The sequence below is a fragment of the Sturnus vulgaris genome, unplaced genomic scaffold (genome assembly GCF_052056855.1).
Source record: "Sturnus vulgaris isolate bStuVul1 unplaced genomic scaffold, bStuVul1.hap1 Scaffold_195, whole genome shotgun sequence".
NCBI classification, from domain to species: domain Eukaryota; kingdom Metazoa; phylum Chordata; class Aves; order Passeriformes; family Sturnidae; genus Sturnus; species Sturnus vulgaris.
This window is the reverse complement of record NW_028276170.1, coordinates 17,098,391-17,112,541: the sequence shown is the minus strand read 5'-3', so window position 1 is coordinate 17,112,541 and position 14,151 is coordinate 17,098,391. Positions and strand designations below refer to the sequence as shown.

Below are 14,151 nucleotides of genomic sequence, written 5' to 3'. Positions count from 1 at the left end.
AAAGTCACTTTAGGAGCCTGGGGTTGACGACAAAGATACAGGGAGGTCCAAGGTGTAAATATGGGGTAAGAGAGGGACTTAGAATCCAATGGGGATAGGGGAAAGTGGGGCAGAGGTGGAGTAAGGGGAGGTAGGATCCAATGGAGTAGCTTGGGTGGAACATTGCATCACCTGAGGGCCAATGGGGATACAAGGAAGGGAGAACATTCTGGAACTGGGAGAGGTGATAATTAACTGGGAAATGAGGGTTAGGAATATGCATGAGGTATTCACACAGGCAATCCCATAACTCTTCCTAACATTCCTCTGGGGTCACCACAACTTAACAAATGCCTCCCCAGGTTTAGGGTTGGGATATAATTCTTCTTTGGTGATGGTTGCCTGTCCTGGGATACTGGTCAGGCTGACCCCCACATCTCCCCCTTTCTGCTCAACAGTAAAAATAGAACTGAAAGATTTTTGTAAAACTCTGTAGAAACATTCTAACAGACAAGGAAAAAGTAACATTATAAAATGACAATTATGAAGATAAGTAACCCCGTTTTCATTATGGACAACACCCACCCCTTGATTCCCCAACTTTTAAAGACTCCATCAAACCAGTCTTTGTCATCATTAATTTGTAATTCTTTGACTCTCTCTCTGAGGACTTGAATACTTACCACCATTACATCTTACCAATTGAATTCTTTATCCATAACAAAAGGTATTGCAGTAATCCATTTGAAATGAGCCAAACAGTTCCAATTCTTGAGCCTCTAATGGTGCATGTGGAAGATTGAGAGGCCACGAGTCCCAAAAATCTACAGGATTGTATTTCAGCTCACCAATGGGACTGTTCCTTTGCATATTACAGATGGCCTTTTTATTTACTGGCCACTCATCTATTGCCAGACCTACCAGCCATGTTGAAGAGGGGTTATTTGGGGTGGCAAGAGATAAACATAAAGTCTCCTGGGGTGTTATGTTCGCTAAAGGCTCGCTGTTAGGAGTTGGGAGGACTGGAACTTTCTGGTGGGCAGTCCTTTAATGGCTGTAGGTAAGGTTTGATGGTTTTGGCTGGTATCCACCGAGGTCCTCTATCTGTGGAGACACAACCGTATCCCTCCCCCAGTTATTAACTGAAATGGTCCTAAAATTTGATTTGTTTCAGGCTCTTTTACTAACACTGATGGTCATCAGCATCATCAGCTTGTGGATTTCTGTCACAGCACGAGGCCGGCTCGTGCTACAGTGCAAGTTTTTTTGATGGGAGCCTGGGGAAATTGCCTTTAGAAGAAAACTGTTTAGCCTGGGGTTGGTTTTGACCAGGAACTGGGTGTCTCCCTTTTCTCTGTGGACAGTCTTTTCAGAAATGTCCCTGTGGAACACATCGAAAGCAAGTGGGTTGTTATTGTGATTGTGGTGTTTTAAAAGGAAACTGCACAGCCACCAGGGCTTTTGCAACTCCTTGCCCCATGGCCTGGGCCTGTCCTGCTGCCACATTCATCCCGAGACAATTGCACGCCTCGATCATCTGGAGGATCATTGGTGGTGGTTCTCGTGGCAGGGCGTGCAACACCTTTGGACACTCAGAGTTACCATGAGCTACTGCCAATGTCTCTAACAGCTTGTTCCTGGTCCTAGCATCGGGAATTTGTTTTTCCAATGCTTGTGTGAACTGGTCTACAAATTCCAATAGGCTCTTGCCTAATATTAGTATACTCCGAGTTAAGATTGCTGCCATCTGGTACATAGACCAATGCTTTTAATAAAAAATTTTAACTTCACCGAGTACTTGCCTGATGACTGCTGCTGATTCCTCCTCAGGTTGGCTAAATTGTCCTTTCCCAGTTAGGTGGTCCATCATTTATGCTGCTCTGGCTGTGTCATTCAAACTTAACTGAAACTGAACCCAAACTTGTCTGAAGCAAGCCCGCATTGGCTGCCTGTCACTGCGGTGTCGCTGTTGACGAGTCCCTTCACAGAATCAGCTCTCTGATCCTGTGATGTCCATGCATCTTCCCAGCCAATCACTGCCTCACACACGAGGTGCCCACCACCCCACTCTCTGGCCATCTGACCCACAGCTGAGCCCTTCCCAGAGTGCCTTTTGGTGGATAAAAGTGAACAGAAGTGCACAGGATTTAACAAAGATAGAAAAGGTCCTTATTCTGTAAGGTGTTCCTTATTTCCTACAGTTATGGTCATCACCATTATCTCATGGTCATGGTCACCTAATGGTCATCTCACAGTCACCTCATGGTCACAATCATCTCACAGCCATTGTTGTGTCATGATCATCATCTCATGGTCTTGATCAGCACACAGCCGTGGTGTGTTGGGGTCATCTCATGGCCACCTCTTGGTCAAGATCCTGTCATGGTCATCTCACAGCCTTCAGTATTTCATGGCCATGGTGGTGTCAAGGTCATCTTGTGGTCATCTCATGGTCACGGCCATGTCATGGTCATGGTCCTTTCCTGATCACCATCATCTTATGCTTGTGGTCATCTCACTGTAATGGTCACCTCATGATCATGTCATGGTCACCTCATGGTCATCTCATGGCCATGACCACATCAGGGTCACCTCAAGGCCATGGTTGTGCCATGGCCAACCCATGATCATCTCTTGGTCCAAATCATCTCATGGTCAGGGCCGTGATTGTGTCATGGTCACTCTCATCTCACGGCCATCTCGTGCTCGTGTCATGGCCAGGGAACTTCTCCAAGATCCCGAGCCGTGATTTTGGGACACTCAAGGACCTTTGGGGACAATGAGGCCTGGCCTGACCCCTCCCCCCATCCCACTGCCCTTCCAGAAGCCCAACGTGGCCAAACTCTCCTGAGCACACCTTGGACATGGGACACGGAGCAGGAAATGAATCCTGGGGAATGGAGTTGGATGTGGCTGGCAAGTCCCAATTCCAATCCTGCTGTCACCATCCTGCTCGTGCTGTCCCCATCCTGTTCCTGGTGTACCCATGGTGCTCCTGTGTCCTCATTCCCATTCCTGGTGTTCAAATGCTCTTCCTGGTGTCCCCATTCTCATTCCTGCTGTTCCCATCTCTGTCCCTGCTGTCCCCCCATCCTTGTCCCCAGTGTCCCCATCCACGTTCCTGGCTCCCAGAGAGGAATTGCCAGACACTGGAGGAGGGAACTCGGATTTATTGCTCAAAATAGGATTTATTGCCCCAAAGGAGGATAATTTCACAGCAGTTTTTAGTTCACAAAACTAAAGTGTTGGGAATATTTGTGCTTCCAGGCTTCAAAACACTGGAAAATCAGAAATGGATCCATTAGCAAAAGCTGTGGGTGGATGGGAACAGTGGGATGAGCTCTGCTGGCAGCTCTTGGTTTCCTGGGAAGAGGGAAGGGGCTGGATCCAGCTCCATGGATCGCTCAGGAAGTGATTCCTGCTGGGATGAGAAAGTGTCACGGTGCCACCCTGTCCCTGTCTGCATCCCACAGGATGGACCTGGCTGGAGCCCATGGAGAGCACAAACTGCTCCGGAATCTCACCTGATCCCTTCCCAGACCTGCCCCATCCCACACCCATCACACAAGGGAATCCCTCCCTGATCCTGCCCCATCCATCCATCCATCCATCCATCCATCCATCCATCCATCCATCCATCCATCCCACATCAATCCCGCTCCATCATTCCCACATGATCCCATTCCAAAATCCAGCCCCTATCCCACTCCACAATTCCATCTGATCCTGCTCTGATCCGGAATTCCTCCATGATCCCAATCTGTCCATCCTGCCACAATCCCCTTTTGGAATCTCACCCTGATCCCGCTCTGTACCTGCATTCAAGCCGTTGGTTCCCACATCTTGTCCTGCAGAAAGAGAAGATCCATGAGATTCCAGCATGGATCACACACTGGGATTAACCCCAGGGTCCATCCTAGGATCCACAAAGAGGGGATCCAGAGCTGGATCCACCACTGGTACTCACCGGCTGCTATGTTGTATCCAGTCCTGTCCCTCCTCCCTGTGGAAAAACAGTGGGATCAGTGTTGGTGGCACAGGATTCCCAGAACTGTGCCGGGTGGATCCGTGCCCCTTCCCAGCCCCCATCCCGTGTGTTACCGGATTGGCGCTTCCAGACAATGAATCCAATGAGGACAATGAGGATGATGATGGCAGCGATGATGGACACGGCGACCACCACGACGAGATTCCCACCAGAAGTCGGGTCTGGGAAAAGCAGGATGGTGAGGAGAGGGAGGGGAATCCCCATTTGGGAATTCCAAATTCCCAATTCCCACATTCCACATTCCCAGCCTCACCCCAAGCGTAGATCCCGGGCTCTGACATTCCGGGATGCTCCACCCGGCACCGGTACTGCTCCCGCTCCTCCGGCCACGCCTCGATCCTGGCCCAGGTGTGGAAGGTGCCGTCACTGTTGGGGACGATCCCGCCCCACTCCGTCTCCTGATCCCAGATTTCATCCCCCTTCATCCAGTTGACTGCGATGGAGCTGGGGTAGAATCCGTACGCGTGGCAGGACAAGATCAGCATCCCGTGTTCCTCTTTTCCAGACACATGGACATCAGGGGGCTCTGGAATGGGATAACGGTGAGAGACATCCATGGAATTCTATTGAGTCCATGGGTGAGATTTGGCCCTGGAATTCCCACTGGAATGGGATGGGGATGACATCTCCCCATGGAATTTCCACTGGAATGTGATGGAGAAGACATCTGCCCATGGAATTCCCACTATATTAGGATGAGAGAGAGATCTGCCAATGGAATTCTATGGGAATGGGATGGTGTGACCTCTACTCATGGAATTCCCACAGGAATGGGATAAGGCTAAGATCCGGACATGGAATTCCCAATAAAATGGGACGGGGGAGAGATCTGCCCCTGGAATTCCCACTGGAAATGGATGGGGTGCGATCTGCCCATAGAATTCAGATTGGAACGGGATGGGGTTGAAATCTGCCCATGGAATTTCATGGGAATGGGACGGGGTGAGATCTGCCCCACAAATCCCACTGGAAGGGGATGGTGGTAAAATCTGCCCCTGGAAATCCATGAAAATGGGACGGGGTGAGATTCACCCATGGAGTTGCCAGTGGAATGGGATGTGGGTGAGATCTGTCCCTGTGTCCTAGGGTGATGTTATGGTGTTCCTATCTCCAATCGTGTGTCCTGTTTATGTTTGGTACTATGTCCTGTGCTTCCAGGACTGACTCTGAGAGTGAAGCTTTGTTTTGTCCTGTTATCAGCCGGCTCACCTCCCCCATGGTCTATGTTTAGGAGAGGTTTTAGCTCGGCTTGCTTGCCTGCTTGCCTGCTTGCTCGCTTCTGCCTCTATTTCTTTCCATCGCTTTGCCCTTGCTTTTTGCTTATTAGTTAGTTCAGCTAGGCAGTCCAACTTTTTCCCTGGACTGTTTTCTCTTCCACCCCGTCCCCTCCCTCTCCTGGATACCATCTGAACCTGTTCCAGACGGGGACCTGGGAAACCCCAAGAAACACCGGGAGTCTACACTCTGTCACCTGCAGCAGTCATTCCCCAGCGCCGGAGACTGATAACTGAGCGACCACTCGCCAGAGAGACTGAACTTGTCATCCCTTCAGAACGGTGAAAGAGTTTTTTTGTCATCTGGTGTTGTCTTTTTCCCTGTGCTGGGGAGTGTCTTGCTTGTTAAATAAACAGGTTTTTTCTCCCACTCTTCTCTGAGGAAATTCTTCCTGAACCCGGTGGGGTGGGGGGGAGGAGTCGTGGGGTTTGCTGTCTGGGGGCTCCTTCTGGAGGTTTTCCCCCAAATTTGCCCAAAACCAGGACACCCTGGAATTCCCACTGGAATGGGATGGGTGAGAACTGCCCATCGAATTCCCACTGGAATGGGACGGGTTTAAATCTGCCCATGGAATTCCATGGGAATGGGACAGGGGTGAGATCTGCCCATGGATTTCCCACTTGAATGGGATGGGGGTGAGACCTGCCCATGGATTTCCCACTTGAATGGGATGGGGGTGAGACCTGCCCATGGAATTCCTACTGCAATAGCATGGGGGTGAGATGTGGACATGGAATTCCCAGTAAAACGAGATGGAGGAGACATCTGCCCATGGAATTCCCACTGGAAATTGATGTGGGTGCGAACTGCCCATGGAATTCAGATTGGAATGGCATGGGCTTAAAATGTACCCATGGAATTCCTTGGGAATGGGACAGGGGTGAGATCTGTCCATGGAATTCCCACTGGAATGGGATGGGGGTGAGATGTGTCCCTGGAATTCGGGTTGGAATGGGATGGTGGTAAAATCTGCCCCTGGAATTCCATGAGAATGGGACAGGGGTGAGATTCAACCATGGAATTCCTACTGGACTAGGATGGGGGTGAGACCTGTCCATGGAATTTCCACTGGAATGGGATGGGGGTGAGACCTGTCTGTGGAATTCCCACTGGAAGGGAATGGGGGGGAGATCTTTCCCTGGAATTCCCATTGGTATGGGATGGGGGTGAGATCTTTCCCTGGAATTCCCATGGTCCCAAATCTTCCACAGCACACATTCCCACAGGAATTCTGCTCCCACCTTTGCGGTCCAGCTCCTTCTCCCCATATCCGACGTATTTCTGGAGCCATTCCGGGCAGACCTGCCCCAGGTAATTTATCTGCCTCTCAGCCTCGTTCTCATGTTCCCAGCGCCTCCTGGTGATCTCAGCAGTGCTGTCGGCCGCCACGAATCTCCCGGATCCCAGGTCAAAGGAGATGAAATCCCACCCGTCGTAGCCATACTGCTCAGATCCACGGATGCTCCCGTCAGACAGGAGGTCACAGCCGTAAACTCGCAACCACGTGTGGAGACCTGGGGGGATTGTACCCACAGAGACCCATGGAATTGTGTCCCAGCCCCACAGAGCCCCATTCCAACCCTATGGAGCCCCAGGGTCTGATGGAGACCCACAGAGCCTCATCCTAACCCCATGGATCCACATTCCAACCCATGGATCTCAACCCCACAGATCCCATCCCAACCCCGTGGATCCCCACTCACACCCATGGATCACAGGATATCCCATACCAACCTAATGGATCCCCAACTCAGCCCCTTGGCGCCCTGTGAATCCACATTCAGGCCCTATGGATCCACACCCCAGGCCCACGGATCCACAACCCAACCCACAGATCTATCCCAGCCCCACAGATCCCATCCCAGCCACACAGATGCCCCCACTCACCCCTGCTCTGGTTGTACCGGTCCCGCAGATTATCCAGGCTCCTGGCAGCCACGTGCTGGCTCAGCTCACAGATCTGGGTCTCCCTATCCCAATATCCCGGCTCGACTCCATCCTTTATCCACTGTGTCAGCGGCTCTGCCCGGCCCCGCTCACTGTCGTAGCGCACGAAGGGGATCCCATCCAGGTACCCAATTTCCATGTACTGGGGGATCCCCGGGCTGGGCTCTGACACCACCACGTCCAGGTAACGCAGAGAGTGGAGAACTGGGGGGACACAGAGATTTGGGGGGATTGAGGGGGTCATGGATGAATGAAAGGGGAACTGGGAGAGCCGGGAATGGGATGCATGGGGACCCAGTGTTCAGGAATTGGGGCTCAGGGGACTCCCAGTGTCAAAAAAAGGGGGATACAAGGACTGGGAGATGTGGGATGGGGGTTCCAGGGGATCCCTGTGCCCAAGAAAGGGGGTCCAGGAGGCTCCAGTGATAAGGAAAGGGGGTCACAAGGTGGGCACACCTGGCATGGCTGGAATGGGGGGCTCAGAGGTCCTTAATGCAGACAGAAATCAGGGCTGGGACTGAGAGAAGCAGGAATGGGGGTCCAGGAGGTCTCAGGGTCAAGGAAAAGGGGAGTCTGAGGCTGGAGAGGGTGGGATAGATGGGAAAGGGAGTGTAGTGGGGATTGGTACTGGATAAGGGAGTGCAGGGTGCACCAGTGCCCAGGACAGGAAATTCAGGCGCATCCCAGAGTCCAGAATCCTCCCTGGGACCCTCCACGACCCCCAAGGGACCTTCCTGGAGCCCTGGGACCCCCTGCAGGAGGAGAAGGAGGTGAAGAACGGGGGGGATGCAGAGATTGGGGGGGCAGGAAGGAGAACGGGGAGAGCCGGGAAGGGTCCAAGGTTCAAGGAAAGGTCTGGGAGAGGCAGGATTGCGGATCCAGGAGGTTCCTGTGCCCAGGAAAGAGGGTCCAGAGGTCCCCGGTGTTGAGGGAATGGGGGCCCTGGGAGCTGGGAAAGGCAGGAATGGGGGGCCAGGGGTTCCCTGGGTCACGGGAAAGGGGGGTCTGGGGATGGGAGAGGCGAGTGGATCCTGAAGGCTCAGCCTGGGAGACAGGAAAGAGACCGAGGGAGAGCGGTGGGGGAGGGGACGAGGGAAAGGGGGAATTCCAGGGAGTTCATCTGGATCCCATTGGATCCCCGCTGCGACCCTGCTGAGACCCCTGGGACGCCGGGGACCCTCTGGGACGCCATTTCGGGAAGCGGCGGGAGTGGAAAACGGGGGGGGACACGAAAGTTGGGAATTCTAGGAGGTCCAAAGATCAAGGAAAAGGGCGGGAATGGGGCCTGGGAAAAGCGGGATGCCGGAAAATGAGGCGCAGGGGGGTCCCAGGCCCGGAAATGGAGATTCAGGGATGTCCCAGTGCCCAGGAATGGGGGTCAGAAGGGCTCCCATGCTGCGATTCGGGGTTTAAAGGATCCTGATCCCCAGGATAAGGATTCAGGGGGGTCCCGGTGCCAGATAAGGGGTTCCAGGGAGGTCCCGGTGCTGGCGAAGTGTATGGGAATCACAGGACCCAAACAGGGGATTCAGGGGATTTTCCCTACCCGGGAATGAAAGTTTAGGGGGTTCCCGGTGCCCCGAAATTGCTGTTCAAGAGGGTCCTCGTACCCAGGAATGTGGGTACAGGGGGGTCCTGATGCCGGGGAAGGGGATGGGGCGGTCACAGGACCCAAAATAGGCGAGGGGGGGATTTCCCGTACCCGAGGATGAAGGTTAAGGGGGTTCCCGGTGCCCCGAAATGGAAGTTCAGGGAGTTTCCCGGTCCGCGATTCGGGGTTCAAAGGGATCCTGATCCCCAGGAATGAGGGTTTAAGGAGGTCCCGGGGCCAGATGAGGGGGTCCAGGGGTGTCCCAGTGCCCGCAAATTGGTGCTCAAAAGAGTCCCCATGCCCAGAAATGGGGGTACAGGGGGGTCTGGATGCTGGGGAAGGGGATTAATGAGGGGTCACAGGACCCAAACTGCGGATTCCAGGCGTTCCCCTACCCGGGAATGAAGGTTTAGGGGTTTCCTGGTGCCCGGAAACGGACGTTCAGGGGGGTCGCGATTTCAAGAGTCCCACTCACCTTTCCTCGCGCTCCCCGGGCCCCCCAAGAGCAGCCCCAAGAGCAGCCCCAGCGTTGCAGCCATGGCGCTGCTCCGCTTCGAGCCCGCCTGGATCCGCCTCCATCACTGGCCCCACCCCCAGCACTGGCCCCGCCCTCAGAGCAGCCTCGTGCCTCGCCATTGGCGGCGCTATTTCCTGTTCGCCAATGGCAGCCCGACATCTGAGTGACGTCACCCGGCGCCGTGTAGATCCCGGTCTCTCAGGTTGGGACGCGGAAGCGAAAGAGACCGAGGGAGCGCGGTGGGGGGAGGGGACGGCGGAATTCCACAGAATTCCTCTGGATCCCTCTGGATCCCCGCTGCGATCCCCCGGAGCCCTCTGAGAGCCACCTGGGACCCGCTTAAGAAAGCGCCGGGTAAGCCGTTTCGGATCCTTGTTTTTAAAAATGTATAAATTGAGACCCAAAGCAAAATTCGATTAAATGATCTGCTGTTACTATCAGAGACAAAAAATAATTTATTGGGGAAGGATTTAATAATAGCATTGGATTTGAAAATTGAAGTATCCCGAGGGCAACTTAAAATTTATGCCTTAACCAAAAAGATGAGGAACAAATATGTGCTGAGGTGTGGCACACCCCTGGGGAAATAGGGAAATTAAAAATGAAACCCATCAGAGTGAAAATCACTGATCCTGATTTGCCAATCCGAGTTTGTCAATATCCAATATCATTAGAAGGGAGCCCGGGCCTTCAGCCTGTTACAGAAAACCTTTTGCAACAAGAGATTTCAGAACCATGTATGTCCCCACATAATCCTCTTATTCTGCCTGTCAAAAAGACAGACGGGAATTACAGATTGGTACAGGATTTGAGGGCTATAAATCAGCGAACTGTCATCAAATTTCCAGTAGTAGCAAACCCTTACACCCTCTTAAGCCAGCTGTCCCCTGGCTACACTTGGTATAGTGTAATAGATCTAAAAGATGCCTTCTGGGCATGCCCGTTAGAGGAAAGTAGCAGAGATTGCTTTGCCTTTGAATGGGAAGATCCTGATAAGGGCAGGAAACAACAACTGCGTTGGACACTATTGCCTCAGGGCTTTACAGAATCCCCCAATCTGTTTGGACAAGCCCTAGAAGAATTAATGCAATCTTTTGAGCTACCAGAAGGGGTGAAATGGCTACAATATGTAGATGACCTATTAATAGCACAAAAAAGACCAGAAATCTAGTAGAAATGGCACTGTATGACTTTTAAACTTTTTGGCACAGCAGGGTTTGAAGGTATGCAATGCTAAATTAGAATTCACAGAACCAGAAGTAGAATATTTAGGACATTGGTTAAGTAAAGGGAAAAAGAAATTGGATCCTAACAGAGTGTCTGGAATACTAAGCCTGGGACTCCAAAGACTAAAAAAGAAGTGAGGAAAATGTTGGGACTGCTGGGATACTGTCATCAATGAATAGAGGGATTTAGTGAGAAAGTGAAATTTCTATATAAAAAAATTACCAGTAATCCCCTGAAATGGGCAGAGGAGGATGACAAAAGTTTTGAAAAGGTCAGACATGCTTGAATTCAAGCCCCTTGTACTCAGTCTCCCATATTTGGAGAGACCATTTCAATTGTTTGTAAACACCTCTGATCAAACAGCATATGGGGTGCTCAGCCAGGAATGGGCAGGCAGTCGAAAGCCAGTGGGATTTTATTCTAAACTGCTCGACCCTGTCAGTCGGGCTTGGCCCACATGTCTGCAGGCCCCAGTGGCCACAGCACTTTTAATGGAAGAAGCCTGAAAAGTCACCTTTGGGGCGACCCTAGTGGTCCACACCCCCATAATGTGAGGGGAATTCTGAATCAAAAAGCCAAGAAATGGCTAACTGATGCCCGAATATTAAAATATGAAGCTATTCTAATCACTTCCCCAGACTTAGAGCTAAAAGCAGCAACTGCTCAAAGTCCTGGACAATTCCTATATGAGGAACCAGGATGAAAATTTAGAATGTGATTGTGTGGACAATTACTCTTCAGTAAAAATAAGCGATAAAGAAATTAAGGGCAGAACTGCATGAGAATTAATAGGTTTTAGCAGATTGCAGGGAAAGTTTACTCAAAACCCAGGCCAGACAAATTACTGAACAATTACATCAACGAACTCATTTTGGAACCAGAGTGCTAGAAGACCAATATTTAAATTTTTTTGGATGCATTGCCATTTTTGATATTGCAAAGCAGAGCATCCAGACTTGGTTAACTTGTTCAGAAAATTAATTAAAAAGATATGCTACAGGGTCCATCCAAGGAGAATGGAAATTTGCTTACAGACCCTTTGAAAGAATACAAATAGATTTTACAGAATTATGAAAAATAGGAAGATGGAAATATCCACTGGTGAAAATAGACAAATTAACCCACTGGGTCGAGGCATACCCTGCAGCTAGAGCCACATCACAAGTGGTAGCCAAAATATTGTTGGAACACATAATCCCAAGGTATGGCCTGGTTCGAGCAATAGACTCAGAGCAGGGGACGCACTTTACATCAAAGGTGCTGCAGTCACTGACCCCGGCCCTGGGCATCAGCTGGGAGTATCACACACCTTGGCACCCTCAGAGTTCTGGCAGGGTTGAAAGGATGAATCAAACATTGAAACAACAGCTGTAAAAAATTAATGATTGAGACTAAAATGCCATGGACAAAGTGCCTCCCACCAGCCCTGTCTAATATACGAACAATGCCAAATTCCAAAACAGGGATTTCACCATATGAAATGCTGTATGGTATGCCTGACCCTAAAGGAGAACAACTTGATCCAGCTTTAGTTCAGGACACTTCCCTCCAGAATTACATAATAATAATCAATAAAAATTTGCAAGAATTAAGGGAGAAGGGAATTTTAGCTAAAACCATCCCTCTAAGATTTGCCATAGATAAGATTAGGCCAGGACAACATGTGTTAATTAAAGTATGGAAAAAATAAAATCTAGATCCAAAATGGGAATGACTGTATTTGGTTCTGTTAACAACTGAAACAGCTGTGAGGACAGCTGGAAATGGATGGACACGTGTGAGTAGAGTCAAGGGTCCTGTAACCCCTCCTACTGCAGGTTGGGCAGTGACATCCGAGCCTGGAGACCTCAAAGGACGAATCCAGAGCTCTCGATGTTGGCACTGGATCAATTTGTCTCGAAGGTCTCCCAGTCAGGACTGAAAGTCACCTGTCCTGAAGCCAGGTGTGATTGTAACCTGTTCATCAAAAAGAGTTGTCCATATTGTCCTGAGCTGTGGTGGTCTCATCCCTATGGTGGGTATCTCCCATTCACATTATGTGTCCAATGTAGAAGAAAGGAACAGAAGGAAACTGTTAAGGTGCTAAATACCCTATCAGCACGAGGAAAAATCGAAATTGATGATCATAACTGGTGGGAGTTATTTGAGAATGGAACAAGAGGAAAAGAGAAAGCCAGAGCAGAGGTTTTGGCAATAGAGTGTCAGAAGGGTTGTGTATACCGAGCTGTTACTGCTGTACCTCGTACTGGAATGTTAAAGCTAAAAGCTGGGACAAAATTAAGAAACACTACCAAAAGAGAAAGACAAAGTGGGAGAGCCCAGGACATATTCCCTGCTGCTGAGAAGATCAAACAAACCTCGGCTACTGGCAGCAACCCCGTAGGCCTTGAGGGAGGCAGAGGGATGAAAATGGTCATGGGAGTCATCCTATTGCTAATGATGATAAAAGGAAATAATGCTGATGCTTGTTCCAAGTGTCACCAGACAATTGGGTACGGGGATGCACGGTATCCACCCTTGCCTTCCACACACACATCAATTCCTGCTAGAATCAGCACAAGCTGGAATCGTGTACTATTATGGAAAGAAGTTATTGGGTGGCCAGCAATTTGGGAAAAGGAGGGTGGGCTCCATCAGCATACCAAAGTTGCCCAGTAGGAGAGACACAGCTCTGCTTCCCAAAAGAAGGTATGTGGGGATATTCAGATGAAGGAGGAGTGCGAGATCACTACAAGGAGGAATTGATAAAAAATACAACTAAAGCGTTGAAAGGAACAAGGACAAATGTTGTGTTGTTTAATGTTAATTTTCCTTCTGTGTTGATGGTTCGTCCCAGTTTCTTTCCCTTAAGTTAAGTACATAATGGTTTTTCCTTTTCATGCCTTGGGCCTACCCCTCCTCTTTATCTGGAACCTTCCCTGTCCCTCACCCTAAACCCTGCCCCACGGGATGTCCATCCTTTGTAGCCCCTCCCTTTGTTCTAGAAGTTTCTGTGTCAAGCATTCCCTCTTGTATCCATGATTGGTTATCTTGTATGTATCCCCACCCTCGGTTTGCCTTATTGGCTCAATGTACCCCTTTCCCCACCTTCTGTACCTCCCCCCGTTACCCGTTATTGGCCAGAGTTTTGTGCCTTCCCCTTGCTCCTCCCCTGTACTTAAGCCTGTGTAGAACCCCCTCAAACTGCCTTTTGCGGTTTCCTCCCAACCTCCGGACCTGTTACCTTTTCCTTCAATAAATCCCTTCCCCCAGAACCGTAAAAGGTCTCTCCTGCACCTCTTTATCCCTCCCTGACGACTCGCCCAGGCGTAGCTGTTGCTACGCCCCTTCTGCGGCTCCCAGAGTGGTGCCGGGGAGGGGCCACTCACCGACGCAGGCTTCCAGGAGCTGTTAGCCCAGGTGAGGGGGGCAGTGGGTGGAAGAAACGTCAGACAAGCCGTGGGGTACCTTTAACTTGTATGAGAAAATAAAACAACAACTCAGTGAACGGAACTTACCCCCCTTGGGAAAGAATTTATTTGTGGAATTAATGCGAGAAATTACTACTGAACTGAAGTCACTGTTGGA

General features: G+C 50.5%; 1 protein-coding gene across 3 annotated transcripts; it reads right to left on the bottom strand.

Annotated features, from left to right (window-relative positions):
- Window positions 1-3,129: 3,129 nt before the first annotated feature.
- Window positions 3,130-9,408, bottom strand: LOC148218143 (class I histocompatibility antigen, F10 alpha chain-like). Of its 3 annotated transcripts, none has more exons than XM_088158208.1 (8): window positions 9,316-9,408; window positions 7,190-7,453; window positions 6,544-6,816; window positions 4,281-4,553; window positions 4,081-4,188; window positions 3,947-3,982; window positions 3,795-3,827; window positions 3,130-3,400 (listed from the first exon to the last, which is right to left on the bottom strand). In XM_088158208.1, the coding sequence occupies exons 1-8, from the start codon at window positions 9,377-9,379 to the stop codon at window positions 3,384-3,386; spliced, it is 1,068 nt and encodes a 355-aa protein (XP_088014334.1). In that variant the 5' UTR covers window positions 9,380-9,408; the 3' UTR covers window positions 3,130-3,383. The 3 variants fall into 3 exon arrangements, with proteins under 3 accessions (XP_088014334.1, XP_088014336.1, XP_088014333.1); XM_088158210.1 differs by having other exon boundaries at window positions 3,130-3,397; XM_088158207.1 differs by lacking the exon at window positions 3,130-3,400 and having other exon boundaries at window positions 3,558-3,827.
- Window positions 9,409-14,151: the final 4,743 nt, after the last annotated feature.

What these genes read in the sequence shown, in the direction of transcription:
- LOC148218143 (XM_088158207.1), bottom strand. Translation starts at nt 9,379, where the DNA reads ATGGCTGCAACGCTGGGGCTGCTCTTGGGGCTGCTCTTGGGGGGCCCG. An exon ending in CCGGTACAACCAGAGCAGGG is followed by an intron (nt 6,817 to 7,189) that starts GTGAGTGGGGGC and finishes CAATCCCCCCAG; the next exon opens with GTCTCCACACGTGGTTGCGA. An exon ending in GAAGGAGCTGGACCGCAAAG is followed by an intron (nt 4,554 to 6,543) that starts GTGGGAGCAGAA and finishes ATCCCATTCCAG; the next exon opens with AGCCCCCTGATGTCCATGTG.